Raw genomic sequence first — 15516 nt, 5'->3', positions numbered from 1 at the left:
TTGGAAGCAGAAGGCAGTGCATGGTGCCCACCCCCATCAACTGGACCGGCCACACGTCGACAAGGCCGCATCTAATCTGTGGCTAACGCGTGGTGAACTCTCTTCAGTAGTAGAAGCCGACATGATAGCCATCCAGGACAGGATAATGCCGACGAGAAACTGCAGGCGGTACGTCTGGCATCAAGACGTTGATGACATTTGCCGGATGTGCCATCAACCAGGTGAAAACATAGAGCACATTATGGGAGGCTGTCCCGTTTTGGCCAACGCAGCCTACACCGAGCGCCACAACAACGTGGCCCGTATTGTTCATCGACAACTGGCGCTCCAATGTGCTCTACTGGAAGACAACGTACCAAACTACCGGTACCTGCCTGCACCTGTCCTGGAAAATGACCGTTTCAAGCTGTACTGGGATCGCACTGTTCTGACCGACCTCTCGATCCACCACAACCGGCCAGATATAATGGTTTACGACAAGAGCGACCGCAAAGTCACCATCATCGATGTCGCTATTCCACTGAACCAGAATCTGGAGGAGACCCACGGTCGCAAAATCTGCAAGTACCGACCATTGGCCGTGGAGCTCAAGGAACTGTGGGGGCTAAGGGAGGTCCCAAGAATTGTTCCAGTCGTTCTCTCTGGAACTGGAATTGTCCCGAAGACACTTCTGGAAGCGCTAAAGGTGTTGAATATGGAGAAGGAATTGGCCGGCATCCAAAAGTCGGTCATCCTTAGCACCTGCGCGATTGTCCGACAATTTCTCGGTCAGGACTGAAACAGCACGAGCATGCAGATACGTGCATTCCGCAGAGCCTAGTCCCCCTTTGGCATTCAGAAGCCCGGGGGCAGGTGAAAATTCTGGCTAGGTTCGCCTAGTTAAGAAGTGAGATAAGTCTGCCAAAAAAAAAAAAAAATAAAATCTTATTCAAATGGTTCTCAAATGGGGATCAACACTAGGGTAGGAGCCTACCTGTTGGTCTCAAATGTTCCTATCTCACGCCTCCACGAAGATCATATGACGACATTTTTAGATCGGGCGTGAAACACACTGGAAACACACACCTGGTCTTGGCTCCGAGAACGGGTGTCGAAAGTGGCTAAGTGAGGGGGTGCGAGCGAGTCAGAGCGCTATATCTCTCCCGGGGAAGGCCTCCCGGGTCATGGAGGCCTTGCCAACCCGCTGTCTCTCGGGCAAAGGAGATACACCCAGAAAATGGAGCTACGTTCACGAAGAATACTCAGAATGCGATCGCCCGAGGAGGGTCCCCGAACTAGAGCTGGTCCTGGAACGGGCGTAAGAGCGAGCGGCCAGCGGCTGGAGGGCGATGTGCAAGAGCGGGCCACCAGCCGGGTTCAACCCGAAGAGCTACCGCCACACGGAAACAGCAGCCATCGACATCACCAACGAAACGCTGCGCCTACGAGGCGTGTTGCGACTGTCAGACGACAGTCGTCCACACTTGTGGGTACTACTAGGCGACGGATCATGTGGACACATGAAATGAATGAATTCGTGATCCGCGCCTATTACATCTGCACTGCTTTGGAGACGGACATGAGCGGTCGCCCTCGAATACTCGCAATGTTCGAGGAAGCGTATCCAGAGTTCGTCGGGAGGCTTGACCAAAACGCGATGAACGCGAGGCGTAGAGCGATTGTACGCAACAATATGCTCTCCCAAACGCAAGTCGACGAGATCAAGCAGCAGGTGCAGAGAGAACTAAGCTCCAGAACAAGCAGAGCAAGCGATGTGTCGAGACGAAGTTCAGTACGGCTGAGCAATTCATTCGCGAGTGGGGCACGCGAATCAGCACCAGTGGAGGCCACAGTACAACAACCCCCTGAGCCGGAAGATCCACAGCCAGATCAACAACTACTACGCGATCTGGTCTTCCATTACGACGAGGCGATCTCACAGTTCCGCGACACGGACCCTTTGTCGCGCCCCAGGATCCCGAAGTTGCAGCATTCCCGCAGGCTGACAAGTGCAGTAAAGCTCATGAACGAGCACGTTCTTCCGCTGCACTTGGTTGATGCTGAGAACATGGAGGAGCTGCAACTGAAAGTTTACTGTGCTGCTGTGGCGACCGCCAAAAGTTTAGGATACCGTATTAGGCCAAGAGGCGGACTGCTCCAACATCTCCGTGAAAGGCGTGAGCCTCCATGGCGAAGGAGATTGGAGCAACGGATCCTAAACAAGCGCGCCGCAATTGGAAGACTGATGGCGTACAAAAGAGGCAGCAGATCGGCGAAATTATGTCGCCAAGTTGCTGTGATCGTGCGGCCTACTGAACTTCGCCAGCTGGGAGCTCACCAGCTGACGGAAAAACTCGACACACTGGTACAGCAATTGAGCGTCCTAACTAAACGGCTGAAACGTTACTCTGACTCTGCAAAGCGCCAGGAACAAAATCGGATGTTCAGAGATAACGAAAAAGCGTTCTACGACCACATTAGCGACGAGAAGCCCGACTACCGCGAAGGTTTGCCAGATATTAGCGATGTGACGAACTTCTGGGCTGGTATTTGGGAGACCCCAGTAGAACATCGCGACGGGCAAATGTGGTTAAGACGGGAGGAGGAGAGTTGTGGTGAAATTGGAGAGATGCCAGCTATCATCGTCGGAGAGAACGATGTCCGCGAAGTTCTTGAGTCGAGTGAACTGTGTCCTGAGGACTTTCCTCAACGCGGGGAACAAGGTACGCGCGATCAACACATTCGCGGTTCCCCTGCTGACCTTCAGTTTTGGTGTAGTCAAATGGAGCAAAACTAACCTAGAGGACCTTGAGAGGAGGATGAGGAAAGCATTCAAAGAGGCCGGAATGCACCATCCTCAATCGGCACTGGAGAGAGTTTCACTACCACGCAAAGAAGGGGGACTTGGATTCGTCGACATTTCTGCACTGTGTGTTGCCCAGGTACGACAACTGCGCGAGTACTTCGCAGAACGCGCCAACCAAAACGCGCTATACCGGGCTGTCTGCGCCGCCGACAGAGGATACAGCGCTCTGCACTTGGCGCAAGCGGAGTACCAACTCAACTGCAATCTGCAGACAGTGGAGGAGAAGATTGCAGCTTGGAAGCAGAAGGCAGTGCATGGTGCCCACCCCCATCAACTGGACCGGCCACACGTCGACAAGGCCGCATCTAATCTGTGGCTAACGCGTGGTGAACTCTCTTCAGTAGTAGAAGCCGACATGATAGCCATCCAGGACAGGATAATGCCGACGAGAAACTGCAGGCGGTACGTCTGGCATCAAGACGTTGATGACATTTGCCGGATGTGCCATCAACCAGGTGAAAACATAGAGCACATTATGGGAGGCTGTCCCGTTTTGGCCAACGCAGCCTACACCGAGCGCCACAACAACGTGGCCCGTATTGTTCATCGACAACTGGCGCTCCAATGTGCTCTACTGGAAGACAACGTACCAAACTACCGGTACCTGCCTGCACCTGTCCTGGAAAATGACCGTTTCAAGCTGTACTGGGATCGCACTGTTCTGACCGACCTCTCGATCCACCACAACCGCCCAGATATAATGGTTTACGACAAGAGCGACCGCAAAGTCACCATCATCGATGTCGCTATTCCACTGAACCAGAATCTGGAGGAGACCCACGGTCGCAAAATCTGCAAGTACCGACCATTGGCCGTGGAGCTCAAGGAACTGTGGGGGCTAAGGGAGGTCCCAAGAATTGTTCCAGTCGTTCTCTCTGGAACTGGAATTATCCCGAAGACACTTCTGGAAGCGCTAAAGGTGTTGTACATCGAGAAGGAATTGGCCGGCATCCAAAAGTCGGTCATCCTTAGCACCTGCGCGATTGTCCGACAATTCCTCGGTCAGGACTAAAACAGCACGAGCATGCAGATACGTGCATTCCGCAGAGCCTAGTCCCCCTTTGGCATTCAGAAGCCCGGGGGCAGGTGAAAATTCTGGCTAGGTTCGCCTAGTTAAGAAGTGAGATAAGTCTGCCAAAATCTTATATCTTATTTATTTCTATTCACCACAATGCACCCAGTGCTGATGAACTGGCAACCGCTGCTTGCTTCTCAATCGGAGCGCTTGAGCGCTCGGCACTATCACACACCACTAAGAAGTGATGCTCTCCTTCACACTGCTGTAAGTGAACAGCGAATCGCGCTGGTATTGTGTGCGTGCAACTGAGCACCGATGTCCGACTTCGATTGCGATGGCGACAAATCGGCGAAAACTGAAAGCCGGCTGGCCTTGCCAGGCTTTGATGATTCTGCTTTTCTCACTAATTCCGAGTTCACACTGCGTTTTACGATATCTCGAACAGTTCGAAAACGCGCGAAAAAAGCACACCCGGGCGATAAAAAAAAAATAACAGCCAACGGTAACCGAAAACAATGCTTTAACGGAGACGCTCACAGCACATGACCGGTTACTCGAAGCTTATGCCGAAGAATGTGATGGGGTGCCCATATTAGGTATCTGAGTAAAAAATGCCAACAAAGAATAAACTTTCTCCGTACAATTACCGGCACCTGGTGGGGAGCCCATCCCGAAGATCTTATAATGTTGTATCGAACAACTATTCTCTCAGTGATGGAGTATGGCAGTTTCTGTCTTCAATCAGCTGCCAAAACACATCTCATTAAACTCGAACGAATTCAGTATCTTTGTCTCCGTATTGCATTGGGATGTATGCCCTCAACGCATACCATGAGTCTCGAGGTTTTGGCAGGCGTAATCCCACTAAAAGATCGTTTCAATTTATTATCTCTTCGGTTCCTCATCCGGTGTAAGGTTATGAACCCATTGATGATCGGAAATTTTGAGCAGCTTATCGAGCTAAATTTTCATTCAGGATTCATGAGCTCATATCATGAATTCATCTCCATGCAGGTTGATCCTTCTTCGTATACTCCCAACCGTGTTTGTTTTCCTGACTACATCAATTCCTCTGTACATTTTGATCTGTTCATGAAGGAGAAAATCCATGGAATTCCAGATTATCATCGATCGGGGATCGTTCCTTCGATCTTCAATGCAAAGTATGGGCGTGTCAATTGTGATAATATGTACTTTACTGATGGGTCCTCTATGAATGAGTCCACAGGATTTGGAGTGTTCTACGAAATTTTTAGCACCTCCCACAGTCTTCAGAATCCTTGCTCTGTGTATATTGCTGAATTGGCAGCAATACATTGGGTGCTGGACAGCGTCGCCTCACGACCTGTTGAACACTATTACATTGTAACGGATAGTCTTAGCTCTGTCGAAGCTATCCGTTCAGTGAGGCCGGAAAAGCACTCGCCGTACTTCCTTGAGAGAATACGAGAAATTTTGAGTGCTTTAACCAGACGCTGTTATGTCATTACCTTTGTCTGGGTCCCTTCACATTGCTCAATTCCGGGTAACGAGAGAGCTGACTTATTGGCAAAGGTAGGTGCAATTGAAGGTGATATTTATCAGCGTCAAATCGCTTTCAATGAATTTTATTCTTTAGTCCGTAAAAATACCATCGCTAACTGGCAACGTAAGTGGAACGAAGATGAATTGGGTCGGTGCCTTCACTCGATTATCCCTAAGGTTAGCCTCAAACCATGGTTCAAAAGTCTGGACTTAAGTCGGGACTTTATTCGCACCTTCTCTCGACTCATGTCCAATCACTGTTCGTTAGACGCGCTACTCTTTCGTTTTAATCTTGCCGATGGCAATATCTGTGCTTGTGGCCAAGGTTACCACGACATCGAACACGTTGTTTGGTCGTGCGAGGTGTATCTTATTGCCAGATCGAATTTAGAAAACTCTCTTCGGGCTAGAGGAAGGCAGCCCAATGTGCCGGTGAGAGATGTGTTGGCTCGGTTAGACCTTGATTACATGTCCCAAATATATGTCTTCCTAAAAGCTATCGATCTTCGTGTGTGATTATCCTTATATCCTTATATTCTCCTTTTCTTTTTCCTTCGCGAGAAATCAAATCCCTTCTTACTAACAATAGAATAATGTGAAATGTAAATACATGTTAGATATAAGATAGGCTTAAGAATTGAGTATGATGAATGTGAGTGCGAATGTGAGTGTGAACATTATCAACATATCCTTATATCCCATCCTTTTCCTGAAACAAAATGTCACCCTTCTAAACTCGAGCAAGCCGCGAGTAATCGGTTTTCTACTTCATTAACATTAGAATTAATAAAAAATGTTTATATATATTTGTAACTATACAGATAGGAGTTTGGCTCCTTTAAACTTATGTAACTGAGCCTGTAAAAATAAACGATTTCATAAAAAAAAAAAATGTTACAATCATTCGAATTCTCGAGCGCAAATGAACTAGTGTCTTCTAGAGACAATATGCATTCAGCCTGCTTGAAGTTCTCCAGAATTTGAAGTAAAAGCCGCTTCGTTGTTGAATTCATTCTATATGCTTGTGGATTTTCTGCTTGGAAAAGTTTGAAAAAAGAAAGTGAATAACCGCAAGACAAAACTCTCCGATGATTACTAAGAACAAAATTAAACAATATTTTCGGCCAATAATTAGAATTTCATGGAAATAATGTCTCTCAAAAACTCACGTAAGTTATCATACTGAAATGTCTTCACATATTTCATAATGTCCTCAAAATGTCTTTACAAAATCAAATGTCTTGAAAATGAAGACATGTCTACAAACCTGGCATCCCTGGTGAACGGCAACATTTTCCCGGGTCTCTGACACGAACACCTCATTTTTTTATATTGGACCGGGTGACAGTTTGTTAGCAGCTGATTTTGAACTTGTTATGCAGGCTGTTCCAAAATAAGCTTAGGACTTAACTAAATTTACATTTTCTGAAATGTCTACTTCCAAGCGTATTTTCCGTAAGATCCAAGAGCTGAATAAGTGTAGAGATGATTTACGATACTTAGTTAATCGTAACCCTAGAAATTTGGAACGATTGCGCATTGCGTATAAAACTGATGGATATCATCTAGAAAAGCCGGGCAGGAATTATTGGCACAAGCAAGTATCCAATGAATGTTGCTTATTTTGTTTTCAACAAAAATCATTCTAGGTTAGAGTTGGTTGCTAGTAATAAATACATAACAGCAAAATTGAACCACTTCAAAAATGGAACAGTAATTGAGAGCAGTACCTCGGAATGGGCAATCAAAAAGAATTTATTTAAAGGGAATGATACTTCTGCTTACATCAATTTGGCTAGAGTAGGTTGAATGCGTTGTAACGATGGAACTGAATGAACACATTTGTTTTTAGATTTTCGCTGCTCGTTGCATGGAAGCTGGACTAACCGAAATGCGCTGTGATCTTCAACCAAAGTCAGAAGGGAAGACAGACAAATTTCTTAAAACCTTAGTCGACTGTGGAATCCAATTACAGGAACCGGAAAGAATGAAGCCTACTCAACCATGGGACGCAATACGTCCCGAGAAACCTTGGGAAATAATAGAGTAAATGATTCATTTCACTACATTTTATTCGTTATCAGTTACAAATAAAATATTGAAGTATAACGGCGTGATCATTGTTCGTATTTATCCTTGATGTCATCCCAGAGTTTCTGCAACAAACGAAATATATAAATTATATAATCTCAGAGGATAGACTATAAACTTACCCCCTTATTGTAGGATCTGAAGAAAGAATCGGTGGCTAAATCAAAACCACGTTCAAAAAAGAATACACTGATAACGATTCCAGTAACATAAGTGGAAGTGCGCTTCAAAAGCAAATTGTTTAGAACCTTCATTTTCGTATGATCACTTCGAGGATTGTGTTGTAGCAATTGCTTTCCGAATTGATTAACTTAGCAGAAACAGAGTTTTGACATTTTAAAAATAACAAGGTTAATACAGGAAGGAATGTCAAAATATTGTGCCAATTCGAGACATCTAAACTACAGTGTCGCCATCTATACACTGAGAGAAATATTTAGTAAATATGACGAATTTTTTGGTAAATATTACCAATTCGTTAGTCATTTTCGACCCTACTAATCATTGGTACATCCTACAAAAAAAAATTGGTAGGCACCAATGCCAAATGAAACTACGGTTTGTAAGCCCAGTGTTGGCTCAATTTCGACCCAACAAAATCAATACGTCCGTTCAGTGTTGGCTGATTTGTTGGCTCACCATCGGTACAATATTAGTGAAATTGATGGTTCTCATTTGTAACTGGATTAGGGATATTAACAATACGTTTTGAATATTTATTTCAAAAGCTCTGTTGAAATATTTTTATCTTTATTTAATTCTTGAAATTCTTGAAAAAGCTTTTCCAGAAGGCTTTTAACGAGTGAGTTTTGTATTACAGTACTCAATAGCATGCTTTTTAGGGCATCCTCATCCTCTAGAGCTTAGGCAGAACTACATTGAAATACAAAAATTGAGTTTCGTTATGAAAAAGGCCTTGAGTGCGGCAGGTGTTTTTCACCTGAAAATGAAAAAAGATGCACAGTCAAAACTTGAAAAGAAAATATAGAATTAACTTAACCGTTAAAAAGAATCCAAATACGCCAAAAATTCATATGTCAAACAATAGAGAGTAAAAATATAAACAAGCATTCAAGCCTTCGCAACTTATCGCCTTCGTAGAAGTTTGATGTTAGTTAGCAGTTGGACTCTCAGTGCCTCTCAGTGCTTCCCCTCGTCGTTCTCGCTACGCGACCCGAATCGCAAATTACATCAATTCATCCTCATCTTCGAAGGTGATTTGAAGATGGAAATCGGAACCACGTCGTACATACTCGGATGGGACATCGAAACTAAAATCTTCGATAATGCATGTCGTACGCTCTTTGCTCTTCTTGATGTGGTTCACGTTGATCACGGGTGCCCCTATCGCGTATACGTTGCCAAATGCAACAATCGCGTTCAACACATGGAATTGCTTGATTTCTACAAAATAGAATAAGTTGTGTAACAGTGCGGCAAACATTTAGAAAATAATTGAACATTCACTTATTTTCACTGGTAATCCCGATGGAAGCTGCATGTATGTTGTATGTTTCCCACTCGGCCACATTATAGCTTTGAATCGAGACACCTTTCTTTTCCGTTTTCTAACATCTCTCCCTTGGAGGTCAATGTCAGTAAAATACTCCTTCGCGGCGGAATCAGTTGTGAGTAATTCATTCGACGATATAGCAGTCTCCTGAAGTTGTCCGAGGAGAACATGCATTGACAGTAGAGGCAGCTGACTTGGTTTGGCGCTAGGTTGCAGGTGGATTTTTTCTACTGCTGTATCGACGATTGACTTGAATCTTCTGTGTCGCAGTTGTTGCTCTTGCACGCCGAGCCGGTAGTCAACAGCCCCTCCTCGTCGCTTGTGCAGTGGAACATCGGATCTGCTGTAATAAAAATATTCTTATTCATAATACATAAGATCATCCATAAATCTAACTACACAAAAAAAGTCGAAATTCACCTAAAATAGTTCTCGTACACCACGTTCGTACCGTTATCTTCGCTGACGGTTCCAGCAAGGAAGCGGACGAAATCACTTTGGAGCAATTTTATACACAAAACGACCCTCCGTTAACCCCCGGACGAGAATTTTTTGTTGTTGAGCGACCGGATATGCTCCGGAAATCGTGCTTTGATGGTAGGGTTTGTGAGCTGCTGTTGGTAGTCGTCGCTGAATGCCATCGCAAAGCGCTGCTGTAGAATGTTCCCAGCAAACATTAAATCGCATAACAAGCGTATATATAACATCATATGTCCTAAAATTTGGTTGGCATATAATGCGCCTAACTGGCATATGCATGCAAAAGTGGAGGCCATATACATATATGGCAAGGGCCTACCGAATTTGTTTGGATGAATATGCAACTTTGACCGGCTATAATAGCGATTATGTTGAAATTGAATTGCGATCTAATATGAATATATTCATGAATTGTCAAAGCACCAAATACGACTTTTGCTCATATACGATTTATTACAGACATAGAAAAAAAAACAAATGGCGCAAAATATTTTCGTGAAATGTTTATTATAGCCTCACGATTCGCTATTTCTATATATGAGTATTTATGTTTGTAGAAATAATAATTGTTTGATTGACTTGTGTTTGGAGTGGAATATGAATGTTTAAAATGGCACAGATTGATGTTTGGTGAAAACTGCTCCGATGTGGGTTCGAACTCCGGTCGTCTGGATTATCATCCGCGCGGCTATCTGAAATTTAATTCAACAGCGGTTAAAACTTTCGAGTGCATCAGAATTTCATTGACATTTCAATATGATGTAATATGTTCTTTATTAGGATCTAATATGATTTACTGTTTCATGATTTTCTTCAGCATGCAACACGATTTACTACAGTACTAAATCGATTTAAATTATACGCTTATACGACACACAAACTGCATCAGCGTAATATACGTATATGATGCGGATTAAATATATTTTACGACAATGTACATCATAAAATTGATGTTTATTATACCGAATTACGACTTAATTTGATAATGGTATATAAAATAGAGTTTTTACATTTTATGCGATTTCAAATATACACGATACATACTTTGATTGATATTATATGCGATTATGATTTATTTCTTGTAAGACTTGGCACGTGCAAAATTATACGATTTAATGTTTGCTGGGTTGCTAGCTGTGATAGCTAGAGTTCATTCAAGTGAGATTTCTCACGGTATATGCCTGGTGGAATCGCGTGACATAAGTGACAATTGTCATCTCACCTCACACGCCACGCAGAATCAGGCCGATTGTCCATCAGCTGGTGAGAATTTTGGCTGCGGACAGTGTGTGACTGCGCTGGTGCTACTGCTCCTCATCCGAGTCGATTTGGTCCGGATTGTAATTTTCTTTTTGCTGATGATTGCTCGGTGAGTAACAGTTGCTTCACGCTGCTGGCGGTACGATTAACCAAACTGATATCCATCGCTTCCTGGGACGACGAGTCGATCGAGGGGGAGCAATTCATTGCTGCGGCTGGTCGTGATCTGTTGAAAACGAAAGAAGGGAAAAAGTAAACGGTAGTCGGAGCATCAATTGAATGTCATCATCACAATGCACGTGGATTTATGTCGTTTTTAGCCTTCAATGATTAGTTTGAATGATGTAAACCAAGGCGTCTAGAAGTATATCCTAAGGTGGGCCAACTTGCTAAAAGCACCTGTTTGTAAGCAAAACAAAATACGCCAGTGCCGAAGCTCGCTCCTTATTAGTCTGTCTCTTTCACGCTTCAAGCAAATAATTCCCCTTCTGCTTTCTTCCGTACTGTTTTCATATACCGCTCCCCTAACCTACTTAGTGACGAAACGGCCTCACCTTAGGATATACTTCTAGGTGCCTTGATGTAAACATAAACAAAGGGAGTGTTTTCAACTGCATTTGAATGCCGTTTTTTCCAAGAATTCTATTCGCGTTGATGGTATTGAGCTTCGTTTACTAGTTTAAGCGAGAGGTAAAAAATAACTGATTTTCAGGCGGGATGAACACGTTTTTAAAATTTGAATTATGAATAAAAATTACCTTTTCCGTATCAAATTAGTATTTTATTTAAATGATAAACATTTTTTTGCAGGTGATGAAAAAATTTCATACGAAAACTGTTTTTGAAGACATCTTTATATTATAATGAAAAGTTTCAATAACAATGTTGAAATGTATAGACAAATGGTTAAATGAAAGTCAAAAATGCGTGTTTCAAGTAATTAAACAACATGATGTGAAAACTTTCATTCAAATTTTCGCATTTTTAAACTGGCTTCGTGTCTTCTGGTAGAGATTACACTAACGAGTTTGGAACCTAAATTATGACCCCTAATCGAAATTCGCCACCAGACGTCGACACTGTTCCACTGTCATTCCGAATTGCAGTCTATGAATGTGGCGATTGTGGTGATTTGATTTATTGAAGCAGTTTTCACCTCATGATCCGTTGTTTTATTTATACACGATACAGAATTGAGTAAATGTACCCTCTTTCAGCTTAGTATCCTCGGAGGCGGTTGTAAATTTTTAATCATTGAATGACAATTATTTTGAAAAAAAGAACCTATGGAAAGTAGACCTGAAAAGTTGGACGAATTGCTTTAACAATAAGGAGATTGATTATGTAAGTTGTATTTGAAGATATGAGCATAACACGGAACCCAGCTGTAACTCGGTTTGTATCGTCGTTCCAGATTATACATTACGATATTGGCTATGGCTTTAACGGATGAAGATTGAGCCTGAATTTTTTAACGATATTTGAGGGAATAAAATACAATAGAAGTGAATCTTATTTATATTGTTATATAATGTGATATATTAAAATTGCCTTGATACTTTGAAGCTTTTTGCAATCGATGCAATTTATGTATGACTGTACTGTAGAAAAATATAGGCATTTGGATACAAGCAGCGCAGACAAAATTCATCGTCAGAGCCGACCAAAACCATAAAAATAAATTCGCTTTTAATTGCTTCGGACATTACTTTAGAATGCATCGAAATTTTACAAATAACTCATCGGTAGAAAGTCTATGTGAGTGGAAGTTTTAGTCTTACTTCGTTCTTTCCCTCACGCTAATGATACGATGTGCACGAGAATAATGAGCAAACATTGGGAATGTCATTCTTCTTTTTAGTATTACAGCTATAGCAAGCGTCTTTTTCCGGTTCTCATACACATGGTCACAGGTGATTATATGTTTGTCCCGCCATCACTACAATTCCACATTATACCATTATAGCACAATGTGCATCCAACAGCTCATCAAAACCAGTAACAATTTGTAAGTGTGATGTAAATATTAGAAATGAAACGGATATCCGGTATTCCGCCTATCCGGCCGATATTTACTATTCGGACGGATACTGGTTAGTTACCTACTATCAGGTCAGATAACGATTGTTACAAAAAAATTATAATTACTCATTAACAGAAGATAAATCATAATAAAATAACTGACTAACATCATTCATATATAATTAAAAATATGGTTTGATTACAGACATGCAAGAATTTTTGTTCAGAATCGAATTATCTAATAACATTAATTTATTAAGGTATTGCTATAAACGTTGTTAATTTCACAATTTCAATAGTTGCTATTTTTGATACATCTTTGCTATAACAACCCATTTTCACACCGGTCGTTGCTATCATGGTTGCCATTTCATTACTTTCTTTTTCGATTAAACGAGGATGTTCGTTTGCGATGTTATGTTTGTTTGCTCCGAGTTTTGAGAAACTCACGCGTCGTCAGAATAAAAGCAAAATCATTATTTTATAAAACAACTTAATCAAAACCAACGCAGAACGGAGATAATCAAAACAAAATTTTGACGTTTGCTTCAAATAGCAACTTTACGATGAAGTTACTACTGCGTTGCCATATTTATGAACCAGCTGCTACCCTGGGAGTACGTTGTTACTTTACTATCCAGAATGGGAACTCCCCGTGTTGTTGCCGAGTTATGGTGGAGGGTTGCCTATTTTTTTTGAGCAATCGAATTTTAGCAACTGGTGTGGATACTCTAAAAGTATTCAAATTAACCATTGGTAAATGATAATGAGTAAATAATCAATTTTCAGCAGTTGATGGTGACAAGCGATTATGCTTGGCTTCGTACACCAGAACAGCTTTAGAAAACAGTCTTTCGCTGTAAATACTTATTCAAGAAGCTGAAAGATGTACTTTGGCAAACCTTGTCAGTTGGGGGTACTGCTCAGAGTAATAACTATAAGGATTACGATTGATTCGAAAAGTTCTGGCATAACAGTCGATTTCATTAGCAATGGGATCTTATTTCAGAATGCGACTCTGACTATTATTTTCATTTACCACTTCGCTTAAACAGTTCCCAAAGGTTTCATGAGTTTCGCGTGTAAAGTTTGATTTAATTGCATCTATTCGTCTTCGTCTACAGTGCGATTCACATACAACATCCGCGTCACGTTCACGTTCCGTCCCGTCCGTTGCGTCTATCATTCTTACAAGCAGTTCTTATGCAAACATTCACATACACCGGGAACGGCAACTTCGACTTGCCGTTGCTGGTGTATGTGAATGCATCAATAGGAATTGAATGGAAGAATAATTGACGCAACGTGACGTGACGGAACGCGAACGTGACGTGGATGTTGTATGTGAATCGCACTTACTTCGTTCAACAGACGTCGAAGACGGTGATGAATTGTTACTCTCAGAAAATTTCAAGAACTCTCAAAAAGTCATGAATCTCTATTATTATGCAAATACAAATCTAATCGTAGAGGAAATAGTTCTTAATATTATTATCATTAATATTATTCCAAAAAACGTGACCTGTTTTCTTATGTGTCACCCTTATTCCAGGGACAGACATACAGTTGTACTTGCGTTGTAAGAGTACAGCGTTGTACAAGTACTATCGTAACATGACAGACATACTTTGTTTGTACATTGTACCGTATGTCAAACTGACAATCAGAATTTTTCCAATTTTCACCACATATTTCAATGAAAAAGGTTTTTATTTAGCATCTAAACTATCAAACACAACAAGCAGATTTTCACTCTGAGTTATTAACTCAAGAGATAGTCAGTGAAAAGAATGTTTGCCAAGTGTTTTGATTCGATTTGTTCATGCTACCCACCACTAACCGTCTATGGCGCTGCGCACAGTACAACTGTAGCCATGTACAGCGGTGAAATAGGTCGGTACAGGTACAGCGATTGTACCGAGTTGCTTGCATGGTTCTAGCGCTGTACATGGTGACAGACATACAATTTTCGAAGTACAACGGTAGTACAGCTGTATGTCTGTCATAAGTATTACTGAAACATATAGTCGTACACCCAAACTTACCTGGAATCACATATATTCCAAGGCGCCTAGAAGTATATCCTAAGGTGAGGTCGTTTCGACACTAATACCAGGGACAGACATACAGCTGTACTAGCGTTGTACGTGAACAGCGTTGTACAGGTACCATCGTAGCATGACAGACATATTTTGGTTGTACATTGCATCGCATGTCAAAGTGACAATCAAAAATTCTACCAATTTTCACCACATGTTTCAATGAAAAAGTTTTTTATTTAGTGTCTGAACTATCAAACACAACAAACAACCCAGTCTACTTTGTTGTGCAAAATTAGTCCCAACAAATGGTGTCGACAACGGTACCGATATCGTGCCATTTTGCAATGATTCTGTAGACCTACCCTTCGTATTTGACAACCAATTATGAGCCAACATTGGGCCAATCTGGCACCGCGTCGACCACACGCAAAACTGCTCGACCCTTATTATGGCTCTGTTTCTTTTCAAGGAAATGAAAATAAAATGTAATGAAAGAAATACTGTTGGGTTATGTTATAGAAATTGCACCGATTTCTTTTAGCCAGTCACGTGTACGGTCGTTTTATTTTGACGTTACTTTAGCTGTAATTTATTTTAATTTCATTTTAACATAGTTCATAAGTTGTACATATTTTTACTTACAAAATTCGGTATGCGATAAGTTTTAACTAACCCACAATTTCAATTTTAGTTTCCGTGCACTATAAGCGCTACATAGAAT

General features: G+C 41.9%; 1 protein-coding gene across 1 annotated transcript; it reads left to right on the top strand.

Annotated features, from left to right (window-relative positions):
- The first annotated feature begins 6730 nt into the window (after positions 1-6730).
- LOC129769059 (39S ribosomal protein L18, mitochondrial) lies at positions 6731-7501 on the top strand. Its single transcript, XM_055771069.1, has 3 exons — positions 6731-6984; positions 7037-7187; positions 7240-7501. The coding sequence occupies exons 1-3, from the start codon at positions 6818-6820 to the stop codon at positions 7435-7437; spliced, it is 516 nt and encodes a 171-aa protein (XP_055627044.1). The 5' UTR covers positions 6731-6817; the 3' UTR covers positions 7438-7501.
- Positions 7502-15516: the final 8015 nt, after the last annotated feature.

The sequence above is a fragment of the Toxorhynchites rutilus genome, chromosome 2 (assembly GCF_029784135.1).
Source record: "Toxorhynchites rutilus septentrionalis strain SRP chromosome 2, ASM2978413v1, whole genome shotgun sequence".
Lineage (NCBI taxonomy): Eukaryota > Metazoa > Arthropoda > Insecta > Diptera > Culicidae > Toxorhynchites > Toxorhynchites rutilus.
The sequence above is the reverse complement of the archived record's forward strand: the minus strand, read 5'-3'. Positions and strand labels throughout refer to the sequence as shown.